At 56.7% G+C, this 21,031-nt stretch overlaps 2 protein-coding genes across 2 annotated transcripts; one reads left to right on the forward strand and one right to left on the reverse strand.

Annotated features, from left to right (window-relative positions):
• Nucleotides 1–1,374: 1,374 nt before the first annotated feature.
• Nucleotides 1,375–11,642, reverse strand: Tmem43 (transmembrane protein 43). The gene is made up of 12 exons (XM_048356329.1): nucleotides 11,444–11,642; nucleotides 7,702–7,851; nucleotides 6,769–6,903; nucleotides 6,319–6,413; nucleotides 5,742–5,791; nucleotides 5,404–5,473; nucleotides 4,835–4,905; nucleotides 4,068–4,189; nucleotides 3,894–3,968; nucleotides 3,238–3,339; nucleotides 1,988–2,105; nucleotides 1,375–1,904 (listed from the first exon to the last, which is right to left on the reverse strand). Exons 1-12 carry the CDS (start codon nucleotides 11,453–11,455, stop codon nucleotides 1,702–1,704), a joined length of 1,203 nt encoding a protein of 400 aa, XP_048212286.1. The 5' UTR covers nucleotides 11,456–11,642; the 3' UTR covers nucleotides 1,375–1,701.
• Nucleotides 11,643–11,644: 2 nt separating this feature from the next.
• On the forward strand, nucleotides 11,645–20,292 carry Chchd4 (coiled-coil-helix-coiled-coil-helix domain containing 4). The gene is made up of 3 exons (XM_048356330.1): nucleotides 11,645–12,032; nucleotides 15,363–15,461; nucleotides 19,215–20,292. The coding sequence occupies exons 1-3, from the start codon at nucleotides 12,011–12,013 to the stop codon at nucleotides 19,517–19,519; spliced, it is 426 nt and encodes a 141-aa protein (XP_048212287.1). The 5' UTR covers nucleotides 11,645–12,010; the 3' UTR covers nucleotides 19,520–20,292.
• Nucleotides 20,293–21,031: the final 739 nt, after the last annotated feature.

Here is a 21,031-nt window from a genome sequence, read left to right on the forward strand (position 1 = left end):
ACAGAGTGCGTCCACACGCATGGCAGTAGTGAACAGTTTCAGTCCTGGACCAGGGAAGTCCTTTCTGAGCTGTGCTTTCAGCAAGAACCCCGATCCATAGCAGAATCAGAACAAGGACTGTGACGGGCCACTGGCTTTGCAAGTTTTCATCCTGTTGAGCTACCAAATATTTTGTTGCCAAAGCAACCACTCCCAGCAAAGGGCAAAACAGTTTGCAAATAGACAGGAGAAGGCTGTACTAAGCTCACTAGCACAGGCTTTCAAAGGGTGGAAGAGGAATTGGGAAACCTGGAAACTGAATTAAGTGGGTGTGAGCCTGAAATAGGACAAAGGGATGGGCACTCAGTACCTACGAAAGTGACTCAAGCGCCACTGGAGCCAATGTCGCCACCAAGCTCTCCGCATGAGGCGTCCAGCCTTGGCCTACATGACTGAAGCCGTCCTCCAGGGAATGGGTGCTTCCTGACGCTGGGGTGGCAGGGCCAGCCCCCGCCCCTGCCCACCGTGGAAACACATCCTTTTGTGAACATCTGTTTCAAAGCAGTGCAAAGTGAAGCCTATCAGTGACCCGTGAAGTCTACCCAAACACCTTTCCCAGTTAGCTCAACGGAAGGATGTTTTCAGGAAGTTTGACATGCTACTTATTCAGTTGGGGGGGGACTGGTTTCTTTTTCAATCTTAACTCCCTTTGTGGGTTAGGAAAATGCAGAAGCCAAGTAGCAGAGCCAGGGCTGCTGGAGGCTTCATGACGATCCTGTCAAACCATGGTGTGAAGTCCAATGTTTTTTGTTTTTGTCAGTCCTGGGCCTGAACTCGGGGCCTGAGCACTGTCCCTGAGCCTTTTTGTTCAAGGATAGCACTCTACTACTTGAGCCATGGTGCCCCTTCTGGCTTTTTCTATATATGGTGCTGGGGAATCGAACCCAGGGCTTCATGTATACAAGGCAAGCACTCTACCACTAGGCCACATTCCCAGCCAAGTCCAATGTTTTTATCCTGCCATCCTGAGTCTATTTTTTCTGTGCCAGTACTGGGCCTTGAACTTTGGGCCTTGAGCTCTCAGTTGGCTTTTTAACTTGCAGCTGATACCCTACCACGCCCAGCCTTTTGCTTTTATTTAGAGAACAGTCTTCAGTGTTAGCTGCCCTGGCTGGCTTTGAACTGTGATTCTCCTGTCTCAGCTCCTGAGTGGCTAGGATTACAGACAAGAGCCACTTGTGCCCAGATTTTCTTGATATCCAATCAAGTTCTATCAGAAACCTTGGTCATGGCGATCCGGTGCAGCTCGGCAGTGGGGAGGTGCCGCTGAGGTCATGATGTAGCCAGTGTGGCAGCCATGGCACCTGTTTTGGGCGGGGTCTGGGAAAGGGAAAATGATGAGGCAGAGCCCTTTATTAGCAGGTCCGGGCTGACAGCCTGAGTGAAGCGAAACACGAGCCCTGCACACCCACTCTGGGGATGGGGGGAGAGTGTGCAAGACCGTGACGTGGGGTCACTGTTCTGAAGCGGGCCCTGCCACCAGCGCTGCATACTGTCAAGAGAAGGGGCAGGGAAGATGCGAGCTGGCGAGCACCAGATCCGACGTGCAAGTTGCCACCCGCGAAGAGTGGGGTACAGATGGCTGCTCCAGCACGGTGCTGGGAAGAGGTGGAGGAAGACCAGGGCCCCGGGGCTCACACAGGTGTTGGTGCCAGGTTTCCTTCACGCCAGCTTTTTGGCTGGCACCCGGGCGCGGGCGATGATGACAGGCACCAGGGCCAGGCAGCCGAAAAGCAGGGCCGCCAGGGGCCGGTGGAAGAGCCAGCCGGCAGCCACGGTCAGCAGGGTCAGCGTGGTGGCCATGCAGAACGCAAAGGCCTTCAGGCCAATGTTGACCAGATCTCGCAGGATGGGAAACCAGTCCACTGTGGAGCAAAGAAAGGCTGTGAGGAGCTGTGCTCACGCCCGTGTGGGAGGCAGGAGCGGGCGGGCCCCACCTCGCACCCACCCAGGGTGTAGAGGATCCGCGTCATGAGGTTGAGGCCCAGGAACATGGCCATCCAGCCTGCCGCCCGCAGGCCCCACGTCTTCATGGAGTTGCTCTTCTGTTCCCGACGAAACACTTCCTGCGGGAGCGGGTGGGCGGGGGTCAGCACTCGGGGTGCTGAGGCGTGCCGTGCCAACAGAGCACCTGTGGAAGGCGCTTGCTCCCCGGGATGGGCGCCACCCTCTTCCACACCCCTTCCCGGCAGGCCCCCCGACGCTGGGGCCTCCACCCCAGCCCACACCCGGCCGGCCGAGTCCTGCCAGGCCCTGCACCCCCACTCCACGAGCCTCTCCACCGTCCAGCCCAGCCTACTCTGCGCCACTCTGCACCTGGCCGCTCGCGGCCTCCTGCATGCTCTGCCCGCCACACGCGTCCCCCAGCAGCCTCCCCTCCCCCCTCCCGCTGCCGGCCTGGACCGGACCAGGTCACGCGTCCAGGCGCCTCTGCGCCTCTGCACACGCGGCTGCTTTGCCTATCAAGTTCACCCCCAGCCGTGCCCAGCCAGCCGCGCACGTGCACAAGTGCGTGTCTTCAGTACCTGCTTCCGGTCCAGTCCTCTATGCCAACAGTACAAACCGTGACCCGTCACTTGTCACTTGTTTAACAAATACTCACTAGCTCAGATAACTGAAGGCGAGGAGCGGAGTCCCCCGCCCACCTTACACAAGGGGACGAGGCTTGAGGACGAGCAGCCCCAGGGCGTGGAGGACGAGGGGGAGAGGCCGGGCGCAGGTCTGCCCGCGGAGGGGGCGTGGCGGCTCCTGGCACGGGAGTCCTGGCCGCGATTCGGGGGTGACTCGGGGTGCCCTCCGCAGTGGCCCGGCTCCCCTCTGGGAGTCACACGGCTAGCCTGCACGCCACTGAGGGCAGCTGAGGCCCGGGGCTGATCAAAGGCCTCAGAGAACGGGTGGAATTTAGAACAGGGTGACTCATGGCCCCCCCCAGGCTGGCAAGTGGCAAGTCCCACCCCGAGGCTGGCATCTGCGTCCTGCGTGGGCGTGGGAGCGGGAGCACACGGTCCTGGCCTGGTCCAAGAGCGAGGCTGATGGCGCGGACAGGTGGCAGCCGAGGGCCCCGTCATAGGAACGAGCGGGTCACGGCTAAGCCCCGGTGCTTGCCTCCGGTTTACCGGGGAGCCAGAGCGCAGGCTGTCCCCGTCCCGCTTTTCCCAGCCCAGCGAGGCCCCCGAGGCGGGCGAGGCAGTGACCCACCTCTGCCGAGAAGTCACCATGGTGCAGGAGCAGCAAGGTCTCCCCGGACTTGGTGGAGTACGGGACCAGCTGGTCACCCCGCTGCCGGGCGATCACAGTGACCTGCGCAGGCGAGTCAGGGTGGGGCGATGGGGAGATGACCGAAGGGAGGGGGGCACAGGGCAGCGCCGCAGCCCAACCCCGAGCCTGTGTCACCCAGGGAAGGTGATGGGGAGCTCCGCTACGGGGGTGCAGCATCCCGGGACAGGATAGGCGGGTGTGGGGTGTGCATGGGGGGGAGGGGGCAAGGACGTCTTCCCAGAGCCGGGGTGGGCAGGAGCCAGGGCGGGGGCGGGGGCAGGGGCAGGGGCAGGGCAGCAGGGCAGCAGGGCAGCCTGGCCAAGCCCCATGTCACCACCTTGTCCATTCCCTGCTGTTTTCTGGGTCAGCTCTGGGGTGGACTTCCTGACTACCTTCCCAGGGTTGGGAGCAAGGTGGAGTGTTCGCACGGGGGAGGGGCCTGGGGTGGCTGAAGCGAGCGCGGAGGACTCCCGCTCAGCCAGGGAGGACGAGGACTCTGCAGCCGACTGTGTGCAAGCGAGTGTAAGTGTGCATTCCCAAGGGAGGCCCACAGCGTGCAGGGGCTGCGCCCAGGGGCCCCCAGGAAGCCAGGTTACCACGTGGGCCGGGCCCAGGTCCGGATCATCGCTGCTCAGTCCTGCGTAGGAGAAGTAGACGCGTAGGTCGCCAACCTGGGGAAACAGTGAGGGGGGTCGGGGAGCAGCTGCTTTCGCTCACGCTGTCCTGCCCGCCTGGGCGAGCCCTGGCCTGCGCCCGCTGCCTCCTGGTACCTCCGGGTACTTGGGGTTTTCGCTGTGGTAGAAGAAGTCTCCCCGGCGGAGGATGTCCACGTGGGGGTCCTCCAGCTTGGCCAGGCTCAGTGGCTTGAAGTTGTCTATCTTGTCAATGAGGCCTAAGAGTGGGTAGAAGCCACAGGGCTCACCAAGAGCCCCCCAACCTGCAAGCCCTGCAGCTTCCGCCTTCCTCAGCCCACCCATCACGGCCTGGCTGGGCCACCTCCACCCCAGGCCTCTCTCAACTTTCTTGTTATTATTTTATTATTTTGCCCATCTTGGGGCCTGAACTCAGGGCCTGAGCGCTGTCCCTGAGCTTCTTTTTCTTTTGCTCAAGGCTAGCACTTGACCTCCTGAGCCACAGCGCCACTTCTGGCTTTTTCTGTGTATGTGGTGCTGAGGAATCGAACCCAGGGCTTCATGTATACGAGGCAAGCACTCTTGCCACTAGGCCATATTCCCAGCCCCTTATTATTATTATTATTAGCATTTTATTTATTTTTGAGACAGGGTGTGGCCATGTGACTGTGCTAGCTTAAAATTCCCAATCTTCCCACCTTGGCCTCCAAGTCCTGGGCTTGCAGGAGTGCACTACGGTGCCCGTCTGAAGTACTTGTTTCAGAATCCATTGCTCCCAGAGCTTCCCAGTGCCTGTGGCAGCCCATCTCCTCCACCCCTGCATGCAAGTGCCCTGTGCCCTTTCCCTCCCAGGCCAACTGCCCCAGGGCCTCTGGGCTGCACTGGGACACAGGGCAGAGACTTACCGGCCGAGAGGAAAAACCTGCCGATCTGCACGAAGGGGGCTGTTGCGGTGAAGGATTCCACTGCCATGGCGCTGTGGGGGAGGGGCATCACGCTGGGTACCGCTGGAGCTGCGGGGCTCCTGTGGTTGTGGGTGCCAGGGAGACCCCCCTCCAGGCTTCCTCATGTCTACAACCCTCCCCGAGCTCAGCACCCTCACTCTGACCCTGTGTCCTAGAGCTTTATGCCACTGTGCTCAGGTCTGTGCCAGCCTGCCTCGCCCCGTGATGAGCTCCCCAGCCTCCACACCCCCGCTGCTCCCGTGCAGCTCCAAACCCTCCTCCTCCTCCCCCCGCTCCCCCTCCTCCTCGTGAGCACTGGCCGCTGCTGCACACAGTGTGCTCAGCCATTCCTGAGCAAGTCACCGCCCGGAGCTGCAGAGCCGAACACGGCCCAGGTCAGTGCCAGGGCCTCCTCAAGCTGGGGTCTGGGCTGAGGCGGCAGGACTGACTCGACCCATCGCTTGGATGAAGAAACTGAGGCTTGCCAGGAGTGGGAAAGGCTGGGGCCGGGCTTGGGGCCCAGAGCTTACCTGGGGTTTTTGTGGCCAATCTCTCGATCAAAGTTTTTGCTGTTGACGATCTCTGACCTCCATTCCGTGTCTGCTCAGGGAGAGGAGCGACTCAGAGGCAGGGAAGAGGGGCCACATGGCTGCCGCCTGGCCTAGGTCCTTGTACTTGAGTCTCTAGCGCTTGGGGGCCAGGGATGAGCGTGCGGCAGGCGCTGGAGGGCCGGCCCCTAGGGAGCCGAAGCCTGCTGCTGTGCTCTCAGCCCCACTGTCCTGCCCACTGTGGCCAGCCTCACGGATGGACAGAGACCACGGGTGTGCAGGGCGCGTGCCCACAGGCCTCGGTGGGGCCCAGTACTCACTGTAGGAGTACCTTGTCTCCTTCTTCACCTGCCCGTCCTCTGTGTACTCCCTGCAGAGAGAGCACAGGCAGTCACGAGTCAGCCAGGCCTCTCCAGACAGAAGCCGCGCTTAGGGCCACGGGGCTCAACGCCCAGAGACAGGGAGTCGAACCTGCAGGAGCCCTGTCGTAGGCAAGAATGGAGCAAAGTGCTCCTGTGCCAGTACTGGCATCGCCCCCCCTCCCCCGCCCCAGCAGAGATGAGCTCCTGGGCAGCCCTGAGAGGCCCCAAGGGTGGTCCGGGAGGGGCCAGACTCCACGCTGGCCTCTGAGAGCCTGCTGTGGAGGGGACCCCCGAGGGCAGTGGGCCCCAGGAGGACGTGCTCATTGTGCCCGGCCTGGGTTCGGCTGCGCCTCCCGCTGTGTCCTCGTGACTTGGAGCCACCTCCAAAAAGCAGCACTGGTAACTTAACGTGCGGCTAGCTTAATTGCTTTTTCCTAATAGGAAACTTGGAGGTGTCAAGATGAACGCCAGTTCATTTTATCCTAACGCCTGCAACTGCTCTGCCCCAGCTGACCCTTCACTTCCGGCGCCTCACCTGGACTCTTCCGACTCCACCCACTGGTACATCTCCACGTGCCGCCGCAGCTTCACGGCTGGAAGATGGACCCCATAGTTTGGGTCAGACAGGAGCTTCCAAAGGAATCAAATCAGAAAAACAAAGGTGAGGCTCACGGCAGCCCGCAGCGCTGGCTCGCAGGAAGCCAGAGAGGAGACACAGAGGCAGAGAGGAGGGCTGAGAAGGAGCCGCGGAGCTGCCGGCCCCACGCGCGGCGACCCTGGACTACGAGGTGCGCCCGCATGTGCCCCAGAGCACCTCCACCGAGTGCTGGGCACCGGAGTAAGGGCAGAGCTGCAAGAGCCGGCGCCACCCTAGCCCAACCACGGAGGTCGTACCATGCCACACGCTGGCGCCCTCCCGCTAGTCCCCATCAGACCCGCGTCGGCGCCGTGGCTGGGTGGCACCGGGAGCCACAGCCACGCCTACCTTGGATGTCCGCAGGGCCCCGATGATGTGCACCAGCCTCCCCTCATTCTCCGGAGCCACGACGTGGATGCTGTCGGGAGACACCACGAGCGACAGCCCCTCTGCCAGCGAAGTGGCCGTCTTCAATGCGCGGCCCTGTGGGTGGAGCGGGCACGGCTGCCACTGCCACTGCCTTGCCGCCTCGGGGAGCGCAGACCCAGCTCCCCGTTCCACTGCTGGGGCCTGAGGCGCCCCGAGTGCAGGATCCCGGCAGACCCCGCCCCTCTGCCCATTGGCTCGGCACCGCTGCGCTCATGTTGGGAAGGACTGGTGGTTTTGCTGCCCTGGGCTCACCCCACCTTTCCTCCGCCCTCTCCTCTCGCAACGGCCAGCCTGAAGCACCGTCCGCATCACGTGACCCAGGCCCCATCAATCAGAACACGTGCCCCTGGCCGCGGCACTGGTTCAGAGGACTAGACCCAGACAGCATGGCTGGGAGCTCTGGGAGCTCCCCTAAAGTGAGGTGACGGCGCGTCTTTCCTCTGGGGCCTCTGGACACGGGCTGTGAGCGGAGCTCTGGGCCGCCTTACCGCTAAAGGACGGGCCGGCCCCAGAAAAACGCCACAGCCGAATTTTTTTAAAAAGGCAAGAGATAAAGTTATGGAGATCCCTGGTGACCAGGCAAGAACACTTGATGTGCCCGGTGGCAGTAGGGTTTTCAGGTGTGGGGGCCACTAACCCCATCCTCACTGACTTTTGTTGGGATGTGGATCGCAACTGGAAAAATCCACATCAATTCACACTCCTCTTCCTTGTCTGGGAAATTTAGGCCTGTTATTACCAGATCCAGCCTTTGAATTCAAAGCCTTAGCTCCCTTGAAACTGGGGGCGGGGGGGAGGGGTGGAGGGGAACACGACACCCTACTCTACACAGGGGCACCCCAGACATTTTACCTCATTAGTGAAGATTAAGTAGAAAGAGAGCAGGAAGGTCATGAGCCCTACAAACATGCCACCTGAGGTCTCGCTCAGCCGCTCCAGGAAGCCGGGCTGGGGTTCCGACGTGGTTTTGACATGCTCTCCCCTGGGGCCAGCGCTGGAGTACTGAGGGAGACAAATGCCTCAGCAAGTCCCGCAGACACCAAACAGAAAGGGAAAGAAACCGCGGGCCTGGCGTGTGCTCACCTAGCACTGCGTCAGCCACAAACTACTCAGAACGGTACTTTAAAAACTACCTTGAATTAAAAAAAATACATGTGTATATATATATATATATATATATATATATATATGTAGTCAAGGTGATGTACAGAGGGGCCACAGTTACATACGCAAGGTAGTGAGTACATCAAACTTGTTACCTCCTCCCTCATTTTCCTCCCACCCTCCCTCCTCCCCAGCTCCCCTCCCCTCAGCTGTACAGTTAGTTTACAACAACATAGTGTCTTGTAAGTATTGTTGGTGCACTGGCTCGCCTTTTACCCTTTGTCTCACCATTTTGATGTTCCCCTTCCCTTCCCTAATTCAGACAAACATATATACACCCAAGGTACCAAAATCAAATACAGTGACAACAGGGGCTAAACATGGGGAAGATAAAATAAGTAATTTCATGTAGTACTTTAAAACATAAAAATGATATTGAATGTTAAGCTGGGTGCTGGTAGCTCATGCACTTAACCCGAAAAAGCTGGTGGGTTGGAGGTATGGCTCAAGAGGTAGAGCGCCACCTCCACTCCAGTCAGCTCCCTGGATGGATGTGTGTGCTCTTTATTTGCATTTTGTAATTAAGTTCTCATCACACACAGTGAAGTATCCGGATTGTGTGGATTTTGATAAGGAATTCGGGTCTGGGCAGGGGCGACGGAAACGAGCGCCCTGAAGACCCCAAGCAGCGCTCTCCCTGGCAGTGGGCCTGCTGTGACTCCAGGGTCACAGGGAGGATGTGCTTACTTTAAAAATGCCTAGCTCTTTTACAAAGAGATAGCTGGACGTGTGCTCTTAGTTACAGTGGACGAGGATCGGCTACTAGGCTTTCTAAGGGCTGTGCCGACCCCTGTGGGGTGGGAAGCAGACAGTCAGGTGACAGCCAAGAGCGGCAGCAGGAGGCCGTGCTGAGGCTGAGGGCGGCACCCTGTCCGGGGGGTGGGGGGACCCCTTCCAGCTGGGACGGCAGGCAGGCTCCCTGGAGGGGGCACCAAGGGGGATGTGGAGGGACACCCTGGGGAGGGCTACCCTGGCAGGGCAAGCGTGGGAGCAGGGAGTGCTCTGGGGAGCAGCAGCCTATCTGCTCCAGCTGGTTGTGGAGAGCAGGCAGGGGATGGGGCAGCCGGGCATGTCTGGGCAGCTCCTGGTAGGCCTGACTTCGGGTCAGTGGCTGAGGCTCTGCCCGGACCATACCAGAGGCAGGGCTTGAACTCAGGGCCTGGGCACTGTCCCTGAGCTTCCCCCCCCCCCCATCCCCCAAGGTTAGTGCTCTGTCCCTTGAACCACAGCGCCACTTCTGGCTTTTTCTGTGTATGTGGTACTGAGGAATCAAACCCTGGGCTTCATGCATGCTGGGCAAGCGCTCTACCACTAAGCCACATTCTCAGCCCAGGATTGGAATTCTGTCTGGGGCTGACCACAGGATTATCTCAAAAGACAAGAGGCCTTGGCTTGCATCCGTGCACACACCTGGACAGGGTGACAGCCCATGTGCCTGATTACGATGTGCTTTTGGCCCAGGGCCTGGTAAGTCCCGTGCAAGAGCTAGGTAGCAGGAGTTATCAGATTCTTCACACCCAGGGCTGAGGCTGGCAGTCAGGCTGGGGGTGTGCTAACACAAGTCACAGGGAGGTAAAGAGATTCCCAGGTAAGCCGGCAATCACACCCAGGTGTAATGTCAAGTACAAGGATTCAAGTCAGTCTAAGAGCAAATCTGATGCCATATTCTCCTACCTGTGCTGACTACCACCAGCGATGGCCTGCCAGGGGGCAGAGACCCACAGCACCCACAAGTAAGCACTAGTGGAACAAATCACTACCCAGTGGCTAACCCGACCATCACCAGGGCCAGGGCATATTCAATCACGGGCCAGTCCCCAGCAAGCCCAAGGGGGGTGTGTGTGTGCTACTATACTCATTTTTCAGATGAGAAAACTGAGACTCCGTCAAGAGCCCAGATGACATGATCACTAAGGAGGGAGAGGGGATATAATCTGGGCAGAACCAAGTCACTCTTCTATCCCCTTATCTAGACGGTGTGCCTCATCTCTTGGGCTATGTCAGTGGTACACTGAGTGCCAGTTCCAGAAGGCACCCCACCCCTTTTTCCCCCCTCAGCCAACATCAAGACAAGGGACTCCAGATGGTAAGAACACCTCACAGGGCAACTGTCATGCTAAATTTAAATTCAGTGGCTCTGCTTCACTTTCTGTCTTCAGATCTTTCCACAGATGCATACCCCACTACTGGATGAACTAGCAAAGGTTTAGCAACTGAGGGTACACACGCGTGTCCATGTTCCCTGGTGAGGCACCAAGTTCCATCACATGTCTAAGATGGGGTGCGCTGCCAGGACCGCCAGTGTTACCCTGTGAAGACGACGCACACATAAGGTACCCACCATGCTCAGCATCCTTCCTTCAGACCCCATGAAAGGACAAACACACATCTGTGGAGGGGGAGTTAGAGTTGCCCCCAGGTCTGCCTGGCACTAAATCCAGTCCCCTTCTGTACCTTCCCAGGCCGAGCTGGCTTCTCTCCTGCTGGGGAGTTCTCCCTCTAAAATTTGGTGGTGGCAATGATGAGGGAGGACAGAAGGCCACCGCTGGGAACCAGAGCATCTACAAAGACTGCTCTCTGCCCTGGCAGACCCTGAGTCTTACAGGCCACCTCTGAGGCCTTTTTAGGTGAGGGTTCTAGACCCCTCAAGGTATTCCAGCCTGCCAGTAGAGCTAGCCAGGGCAGAGGGTGGGACAAACCCTGGCATCTCAGGAGGTGTGGGAGACAGAGAAGGCTCGGAGGCAGCGAAGGGCCCTGGAAAGCGGGTGTAACCAGCCAGGGAGGGCGACAAGGCCACAGCCCCAAAGCAAGGGAGGGTGTGTCTGGGGCTGGCAGTGCTCCCGAACTAGCTCCAGAAGCACTTCTCAGGAGGCGGGTGAGTCACCAGCTTCTCCCACACCCAGAGCCTTGGTGTGCGGTGCTGCTTCGTTTGTTGAATGAAGAAATAGGGCATTTCTCAAGAAGACTGGCCAGCAGCCCTGAAGAAGCCATGGGCTCTAACCCAATCCCGGCAGCAGGGAAAGGCTCCCTCCCTCTCACGGTGAAGCCGACCTCCGGGGCTCCGGGCCAGCCGGGCCCAGCCGAGCCCACGGCCCCGCACCACGGCCTCGGTGTGCACCGCGCGGAGGGAGGGCCGGCCCGCCGCGGGGCAGCTCCGAGCCTCCCGACCCACGGGCTCGGAGAGTTCCCGTCCGCCCTCCAATTCCACAAGTGTCAGAACCCCAAGGGTCGGGGCGGGGTTCGGCCGCGGGAGGAGGATGAAGGCAGGCCCACTGCGAGGAGCCTCGCCCCGAGCCCCCGGCCCCGTCCCCGCCGGCGAACGCGGGGTCCGGGCCGGACAGACAGACGCGCAGGCCGCCGGCAGCGGGAGGGCGAGGGCCGGCCGCGCCCACGGGGGCCGGGGCCGGGGGCCAGCGACCCGGACACTTACATTCGCGGCCATGGTGGGCTCGTCTAGCCGCTGCTCGCACTGCTCCGCTCGGCGACGAACCGACGGCCGCAGCGCGGAGACGGACGACGGACTGGTCGCCTGCCTCGGAGATGCACAAGTCCGACTCGTGGAATCCAGGACCAGGCGGGACCCGCTGCAGTTACCGCCCCACGGGCGCCGCTGCCTGACTGCGCACGCGCGCCGCCAAGCCTCCTGGAAAATGTAGTCCGGGGTCGTGTGCTTTCGACACAAAATTGCGACCCGCTCCGAAAATTCACTGATGCGCCTGCGCAACGCGGGGCTTCTGGGAAATGTAGTTCGAGCGGTCTGGCGAGCTGCCGAACGGCGTGCGGCCTGCTGGGAAGTGTAGTTCCCGCCCGAGGGTCCCGGCCAGGGCTGCGGAGGCGCGGCGGCAGGCGCGCGGCGGGCAGACCTGGAGGGGGCGGAGGCGCGCGGGCCTCAGAGCCGCCCGCGGTGCCTGAGGAGAGCGAGGTCACGGCGCCCCAGTGTGTCCGCTCCGGCCTCCACAGCCGCCACCTCTGCGAGGTCCCAGCGCCGGGCACAGCCATGGCCTACTGTCGGCAGGAAGGTAGGTAGGGCGGCTGCCATGGAGACCCGCGGTCCGTTCGGCCCGCACCGGCCCCGCGGCCCCGCGGCCGGCGCAGGCGGGCGGCCGAGGCGGAGCCTGCGCTGCCTTCTCGGGACCCTCGAGACCCCGGGGTCGCCTCCGCGGGGGACCCGCGAGAAAACCGACGTTCCGGAAGGCGCCGGCGCGCCCAAGGTCACGGCGGGCCTCGAACCCGGCCCTCCGGGGGCCGCACGTGGGGAGCCCCGGCCGGCCTGCAGGGGCCGGAAGCGCGGCGCGCGCGGCCCCGGGCGCGGGGGGGAACGGCTCGGGGGGACGGCATCCGGCGGGCGCCACGCCACGTGTTTCCCTGTGGCACGGGCTTCGTAACCGCCCGGGGAGGGCGCCCCGGGGCCGCGGGGCGTTCGCGGGGCTCCCACCGCGCGCCGGGCGCGGTCTCCGCCTGGCGTGGCTGCCCCTCGCTCCGCTCTCGCAGCGACGGGAAGCCGGGCTGTCCATGCGCCCGGGGCACGCGGCGCCCGGGGCTTGGATCCGGGGTCGGGGACCAGGCTGGTTCCACAACCCCACTGGGAAGGCCCCCTGCCCCCCTTCTTGACCGAGTTCGGGGTCCCCGCGTGAGGAAATGCGCAGAGGAATCTGACTGCAGGTGTCCCCGCGCCGGCTCCTGGTCTACCTTGCCGTTGGCGTTTTCCACTTCCCAGTCTCTCGTGTGGTAAATCGAGAGGCTGGGAGCCATTCATTCAGCACAATGAATTCTTTGGCCAGTAGTACAACTCTCAGTTTAAAGGGAAACTGAAACCTGGAGAGAGAGGTGACCTGCCGGAGGTCGTTCAGCCGGCTAGGACAATTCATTCTGAACTCTGGAGCCTTTTCCCCAGTGCCTCTAGAGCCTGCCTCCAAGACCTTCCCCCACCCCGGGTAAGAACTCACTCCTGTCTCTAGGGAGCACTGCTTCCCTTGATTGATATTTAGTGCCCCCCGCCCTTCCCCACCACTTCCTTCCTTAGGTCTCTTCTAGTCTCCATTTTTATTTCCTCTCCCTAAATCTAACTAATTTCCTCTGTTGGCAAATTAATTTTGAGTCATTGGGTTAATGAGCTCTGCACTTAAGGATTGCCCTTCCTTTTCTTTGAGGGTTTAGGAGTCTCCATTCTCTGGAAAAGAGGGGGAGTATGGCTGGCTGCTAACACGGCAGGGAGCGGGAGGAAAACACTCACCCTAGTGGTTGGGAACCTGGCCAAGGGTAAAGCACTGGGTCCCAAGTTCAATCCCCAGTACCACCAGCAAACAAAAGGAAATGATAAAACCACTCACTTTTACGCCTTCCCTAGCTTTTGTCGTATCCTTAGAAAGTTCTTTTTCTTCTGCCTGTTGGATCTTTTTTGTTTCCTGTGGGATTTAGGAAAGTGGTCCCAAACTCCTCGCTTGCCTGCTTGCCTCTCCATCCGCACCCTCTCCCACCTGCCTACCATTCATTCTTCAACCTCCCTATGGACTCTGTCCTTTAACTTTTAGCTAGTCCAGAAGTCTCATTGTCACCCTTTGTGACTCTCATGGCTTTTTTTCTACTTATTTACTATGTTGGGTTTTTTTTGGTGTTACTGGGGTTTAAATTCTGGGCTTTGCGCTTGTGCTCTTATCACCCAAGCCATGCCCCCAGCCCTGGCTTTCATGAGAACCTTAATGTTAGGTTTTTTAAAGTAGGTAGCCGGTAAAGGAGAACCCACGCGGTATTCAGGCAGGATAGAAAGTTTATTACTGAACTGCTGGCCTGTGGCCGAGATGATCCATGGCCTGAGAGAAGGGAGAGGGAGAGAGAGAGAGACTCCCACCCAGCCCTGCCCTAGGGTAGGGGCAAGGGGTGTGGCCAGGTGGATTAGGATGTGACCTCAGGGAAAGGGGAGGTAACTGCCTCCAGGTCTGCAGGTTACCCAGGTAACTGGGTGGAGACTTAATGAAGTGGGGGCATCTGCATGTAGCCCTCAGGGAGAGGACCTTACACTTAAGTTCTGAAATTATCTTGGATATTTTTTTCTTTCCTTTTTTTAAAAATTAGGTTTCATTAGTTATTGGAGGCAGGGAGATTTCACTGTTACCTTTCCACCCTGTATTGTCTTGTCACTGAACCTCCTGCTTCTCTTTTATCAAGTTGGGAGCTAGCCAATGGGGGCTTCCCCAGGAAGCTAGGCACAGAAGATAAAACATCAGCCCTTCCAGAAGTGCTCTCCAATACTGTTGTTGGAATCTCCCCAGGGCTGTGGAGGTAGCCGAGGTGTCCCCCACTGCCATGATCCTTTCCTTCCTTCTGGCCATGGTTAGAGTGGTTGTAGAGCAGTCTTGGCCCCAGGGTCATCTGTCCCTCTGGTTCCCTGGGGCCTGTGCCTTCCAGGGGTGGGTGCTGGGGCATTTCGCATTGGCTAGCTTCCTGAAGCTCGGTGCTGGGTGGGCTGCACTGGTGGCAGCCCTGCCCACACATCACCATACACCTGGTTTGTTCAGGTTCTCAGCCATCTTTAGGCTTTCTGAACCCTTTGGGCAAACTAGAGAGTACTTTTTTTTTTCCTTTTATTTGTCTGTTTTGTTCCAGATTGACACCATACTTTGTGTTGCCTCTGCAAAGGAAAATAATGGGCATCTTTTGTCATATTCGTGTGAAAGTACTAAGGGTGTACATTGTGTAAAACTATGCTTATTTTATATCCAAAGGGTTAAATACTTTAATAGTACAGCTTCTTGGATTGTATCTGCTTAAAGGGAATACATATGCAGGTCTAATGAAAGAACTTTGAAATGAAGAAACGTCACAAACTAAAGTCATAATTTTTTTTTGAGACTCAGACTCGGTTCTGACTTCCAGTGGCTGGCACTCCACCCCCCACCACACCTCCAGCCCCCTGATTTTCTTTAGTGTCCCAGTCCTTCTCCAGAGGTTGGGGAGGGTTGCCTGCTGGCAGCGTCCAGCCAGGAAAGGGACAGAGTAAGGAAAGAGTGTCACAGGGTGGGGAGGACAGCCATAGGGCCTTGGGAGTTTTCCATGGTTCTTTGTTTTGGGGAGAGGGGAGCACTATCCCTTTCTTGGTGGAAGAGAAAAAGACTTGTCACCCTGGAGAGCCTGTGACAAGTTTGGGGAATGAAATTTGGCTGGATCGAGGTTTCATCTGTTGCCTTCTTTCATGACCAGGACTCTGGTATAGTTTTGGTTTCAGGTGAGGCTCCTAAGGGAGGAGCTGAGTCAGACACCCCTTCTGGAGGCTCATGTGGGACAGTCCTAGACGTAAGGTGAACTTCCTGCTCTCAAGGGAAATGTCTCTTCTTCTGTTCTCCAAACACCAGGGAAAGATCGAATCATATTTGTGACCAAAGAAGACCACGAAGCTCCCAGCAGTGCAGAGCTGGTGGCTGATGACCCCAACGACCCATATGAGGAGCACGGTGAGTGGCCTGGGGCCTCCCAGGGAACCACAGACGTGTTCTGAGCAAGGTGTGGTGTTGACAGTTCCACTGCCTCCTAAGCCAGGCTGGTCTGAGGACCCATCCTAGCCCTGGCCAGCTCTGGCCCCAAGGGCACTGCTGGCGCTCTGCCACCTCCCTTCAAGTCAGCCAGCAGACAGCAGTCTCTCCATACAGAGACACTTACGCCTCTTCTCTGCCGAGGGTTTGCAGGGTACATGCTTCATGATGATTAAATTTGGGGGGAGTGAGTTACAGGTAGCTTATGGTAACAAGGATCATCTGCAAGTGACCTTGATTTCTGCACTGGCGTGCAGGTGAGGTGCAGAGCCCTGCTCTCTCCAGCGCGCGTAGGTCACTCCACATAGCTGCAGGCCTCAGCCAAGCGAGTCAGAACTGCTGTGGGTTCTTTGGCAGCCAAATACAGGGATGGCCACATGGGCCTCGGATGTCACCTGCTAGACTCCCAGCTACTCCCCGACTGTGGAGGGTGATGGAGTGTGCACAGTGCTCATAGATGTCCACATATCCTCAACAGTACTTGGTTCATGCAGTATTGGTGGCTCACGCCTGTCCTGTTATCCCAGTTATTCAACTCAGGCTGTGATCTGAGGATCACACTTCAAAGCCAGCCCACACAAGAAAGTCTATGAGACTCTTATCCCCAGTTAACCACCAGAAAAGCAGAAGTGATGCGGTGGCTCAAAATGGTAGAGCACTAATCTTGAGCAAGAGAGCTCAGGAACAGCACCCAGGCCCTGAGTTCAAGCCCCACAACCGAAAAAATAAACAAAAAACCGTACTCAGTTTACTTACCAATACCACACCTGACAACCATGGTGGTGACTAGGCTCCCAGAAGCTCGAAGCAGCTGCCCACAGGATAGGGGCCCTGAGATGGGACACTTGGTACCCTGCTGTTCCTGGAGGTAGAACAAAGCCAAGGATATGTAGTTCCCACCCTGTCCAGAACAGTGGAGGATATAGACTCCCTGAAGAGCCAGAGAGTTCTAGAATGATTGCTACAAGAGTAACCTTGTCAGCACTTTTTTTTTTTTTAATGATAATGGCATTTGAATTCAGGGCTTCAGGCCTTCTAGGTGGGTAACTGTACCATGTGAGTCACACCCACGGACCCAATTAGATTTCTCATTTTTACTCAAATCGGGCCTTGGACTGTGGTCCTCCTAACCTGTAGCTTTTGGCCCAGCCAGGATCCCAGGCCTGTATCATCGTGCCCAGATTGATGGTTGACGTGGAGGTCTCACTAACACCGTGCCCACGCTGACCTCAAACCACAATCTTCCTACTACTCTCTACCTCCTGAGTAGCTGGGATTTCAGGAGTGAGCCACTGCACAAGCTGAATCAGCTTTTTTTATTCCCAGTCCTGGGACTCGGACTTAGGGCCTGAGCACTGTCCCTGGCTTCTTTGTGCTCAAAGCTAGGACTCTAGCACTTGAGCACTACTTCCAGACTTTTCTGTTTATGTGGTGCTGAGGAATCGAACCCAGGGCTTCATGCATGCAAGGTGAGCACTCCACTGCTAAGCCATATTCCCAGCCTGAATCAACATTTTATGAACAAAAATCAGTTCCTTGTCAATTGCTCGTGTTTAGGTCCAAACTAGTTAACATACTTCACTAATTCACTGAGACTCTGGAGGCCAACAGAACAAGCCAGACTTTGCTTTGCTAGCCTCTGAGTGTTTAAAATGCATGTCTGGACTTCGCTGCTGAGCCCCCATCACATTGTATACTAAGTCCCGGAAATGAAAACTGGTACCTCATGTTCTCTGCCAGGTTCTCTCATTCCAGCCCACTCACCCTCGAGAAATCATGAAGAGGGACTTCTGCAGACCTGGTTGTAGTTTAAAATGCAGGTATCGGCCTGGGAATCTGGCTCAGTGGTAGAGTGCTTACCTTGCATGCATGAAGCCCTGGGTTCAATTCCTCAGCACCACATGAACAGAAAAAGCTGGAAGAGGCGCTGTGGTTCAAGTGGTAGAGTGCTAACCTTGAGCAAAAAGGAAGCCAGGGACAGTGCTCAGGCCCTGATTTCAAGCCCGAGGACTGGCAAAAAAAAAATAAAAATAAATAAATAAAATGCCAGTATTATTTCTTTTGGAAAATCATTGTATGGGGTTATTAGCAGATTTGAGTCTCCAGGGGAAGGTATTTGCACCCACCCCACCCCCACTCCACCATGAGATATCTGAAAAGTAGGGAGATAGGGAGAATGTAGGAAAGACTTCATGAAGCCCAGAAGCCTCAGGTGTAACAGGCGCCATCTTGGGAGGTGGCAGAAGATGAGCGGAGTCGCCTGGTGGAGCTTAGTGCCAGAGAACTTGCCCTGCAGCTGTTGTGGTCAGTTAGGAGCAGGACCAATGGGACTCTGCTGACTCTGCTCAATACTAAGGAGCAGGCCAAGGGTCCCAGGCTGGAGTTAGGAGGCAGGCTCATCCTTGGACTTGGGACACTGACCCAGAGTGCTGTGCTGAGCCGTCTTGGCCGTGAAGGATAATGCGTGGTTCCAGTGGACATTTTCAGTGCTTTCTTAATGAGCATTTTCTGGCAACTCATGTGAGAAAGGTCTGTTTGATCACTTGTCTGTGTCAAAGCTGACTGAAAATGAAGCCATCGTCTTAAAAGCGGTAGGAAAGCCAGGAAATATTGTTTTGATCTGCACAAAGGTCAAAGTAGATAGAACAAAGAGCCCCAGACAACTCAAACTGAAAACCCTTCCCTAACCTCACTTCCTACCAACATGTGTATAATATGTTGTTTGTCTATTATAGGCCAGGGATGAGCCTAAGGGCCTCTGCTTGCCAGGCAACAGCTCCACCCCTGAGCTGGATACCAGCCCTTATAGATGTTTTGTTTGTCATAGAGCTTGACCTCAGCTCCTGGGTACTGGCCCTTAGCTCCTTTTGCTCAAGGCTTTTTTGTTCTAACACCTTGAGCCACGGCACCAGTTCTAGTTTTCTAGTGGTTAATTGGAAGTAAGGGTCTCATGGACTTTCCTGCCTGGGCTAGCTTTGAACCATGATCCTCAGATCTTATGCTCCTGAGTATGTAGGATTATATGCATGAGCCACTGGAGCCCAGCTTGATATTTTTATTTTATCCTCTTTTTGCTAGCATAGTTATACAGAGGGGCATTTCATTGTCACATTGCCGCACTTCCACAATGTATTCCCGTCTGGCCCCTTATTGCTCTCCCTTCTTCCCTTGCCCTCTTCCCAGAACTTCAGCATGGCACTCTCCTAAGACAGTCATGTACTCTGCGGTGCCGCCGGACTTCCGCTGCATGCCATGAGCATCCTCATCTTCCTCCTTGTCTTTCCCCAGACTGCAGAGGCAGTGGAGGGCCGGGGTCCCCATGGTCTGTGTGGGAGGCAGCAGAGTGGGGCTGGGGGGTCAGTACTTCTGCTCCTCCTAAGGCACTGCTTTCTCTTAGGAGTAGATGATTCCCAGCGTGGAATCCTGTAGACCAGCTTATAGCACTGGGGGGCGATGTGGAGCACACATCGGTGCCCCGAGTGGGAAGGATGCCCAGGCCTCTCCTCTAGACTGAGGATTTGTGCTGGGTTTGTGCTAGGTGTGTAACCCTGATCCAAATGAACTGGTAAGTCCCCAGGGGAGTGCCCAGCAGGCACTGTGAGCACCAGACTGGCTTTGCTGGTTTGAAACCAGAGAGAAGGTCTCACCCTCTCCTCGCCCGTCTTCCTGTTCCAGGACTGATACTGCCAAATGGAGACATTAACTGGAACTGCCCGTGCCTTGGGGGCATGGCCAGCGGCCCCTGCGGGGAGCAGTTCAAGTCCGCCTTCTCCTGCTTCCACTACAGCACAGAGGATATCAAGGGGTCAGACTGTGTGAACCAATTCCGGGCCATGCAGGAGTGCATGCAGAAGTACCCAGACCTCTATCCCCAAGACGACGACGATGACAGTGAGGAGGGGGAGGAGCAGGCAGCGGAGCGTGGTCAGGAATCGGTCCCCACTGAGGCTGCAGCCGCCCAAGAGCAGAGTTCAAGCTAATGAAGGCCACAGGCCCTGAGCTCCACGCTCCTCACAGGACACGGACCTCTGCACCATGCCTTCCAGTCACCCTCTGAGGAGAAGGTGTCTCCCTCGTTCTGTGCACTGTGATGTTCAAAGTAATTTATTTGGAGGATGGCGGCTTGGCTCTTTGCCATGTACACTGATAAAGGAGGGTTGTGTGTCTGTGTATCCTGCACACACCTGTTGGTGAGTGTGGATGCCCCCAGCTCTCAGACGGCCCTGGCGTTGCCAGCGTGGAGTAACGTGCTGAATACCTCAGCAACCAGGGGTCATTCTAGCAGCATTTCTGTGGTGTGAACCTACTTATTCTGATTGTATCCCTTGTTGTAGATTTTATACCTCTCTGGGACATGAACTCGAGGCAGAAAGTTTCCTGTCAACATGCTGGTGTGGCCCCTTCCTGCTGGCGGAGGCCAGAGGAGCCAGTGGTCAGTGCATTTCTCAAGATCAATCTTGCTCTGGAGTGTGGGAAAGGCGGCTTCATTCCTGCACATTATTTCCTTGTTGGCATTGAGCTCTAGGCTCCAGGTTTTCTGATTCCCAATGTCTTTTGAAGTAGGGAGAAAGGTGGTTTTGCGATTCCGTGTTTTCCTGTTCTGAGAGCCCTGGTTTGGGCCTGTTTTCACGCAGCTCACAGCCTCGTCAGGGGGCATCTTCCTGAGAGTGGGGACCTCACTGTTGCCAGACCAGCAGCCAAAGAGGAAGCAGTGTGAATGAGAGACTTAATTAAAAGCAAATGTGATTTCTAACTGATTCTGATGTGTTTTTTTCACTAGTTAGAGTTTAAAATAATTTTGAGGTACTGAGGATTGAACCCAGAGCCTTGCATATGCTAGACAAGAGCTTTTCCATGGAGCGGCATCCTATCATCCTACCTTGTTAAAATCTGATTTTGAAATGGAATTTGTTTGAATTTTAGGCCTTAAATGTGCTTTCCTCCTGATTTCTCCTCTCAAGTGGCTGAGATTGCAGGTGAGGGTCACCATGCACTGTTCTGATGTAAGGAAATACAAATTAGGAAAAACAACTGAAATTCTTCTGTAAAGATGCTAATAAACTGGCTTGAGTCTACTAATGAGTGCGGAATTCAAAAGCAGCTGGATTTTCTTCGTGGAATGTAAGGTGGGGAGGGTTCTTCCCAATGAAAGGAGCTGCAACCAGGCTCTGGTGGCTCACGCCTGTAATCCTAGCTACTCAGGAGGCTGAGATTTGAGGATCAGGGTTCAATGTCAGCCTGTTCAGGAAAGTCAGTGAGACTCTGATTTCCAATTTACCACCAGAACCCCAGAAGCAGTGCTGTGGCTTAAGTGGTAGAGTGCTGGCCTTGAGTGTCCAGGCCTAGAGTTCAAGCCCCACAACTGGCAAAACAAACCAAAACTGGCTTTCGCTGAAGCTGTAGATGGCTTGCAATAGTGTGGCCAGTTTTACAATATGGAGTCCACTGATCTAAGAACACAAGGAGTCTTATCTTCTTGAGTCTTCTCTAAT

Source organism: Perognathus longimembris, chromosome 10 (genome assembly GCF_023159225.1).
Source record: "Perognathus longimembris pacificus isolate PPM17 chromosome 10, ASM2315922v1, whole genome shotgun sequence".
In the NCBI taxonomy this organism is placed as follows: Eukaryota; Metazoa; Chordata; class Mammalia; order Rodentia; family Heteromyidae; genus Perognathus; species Perognathus longimembris.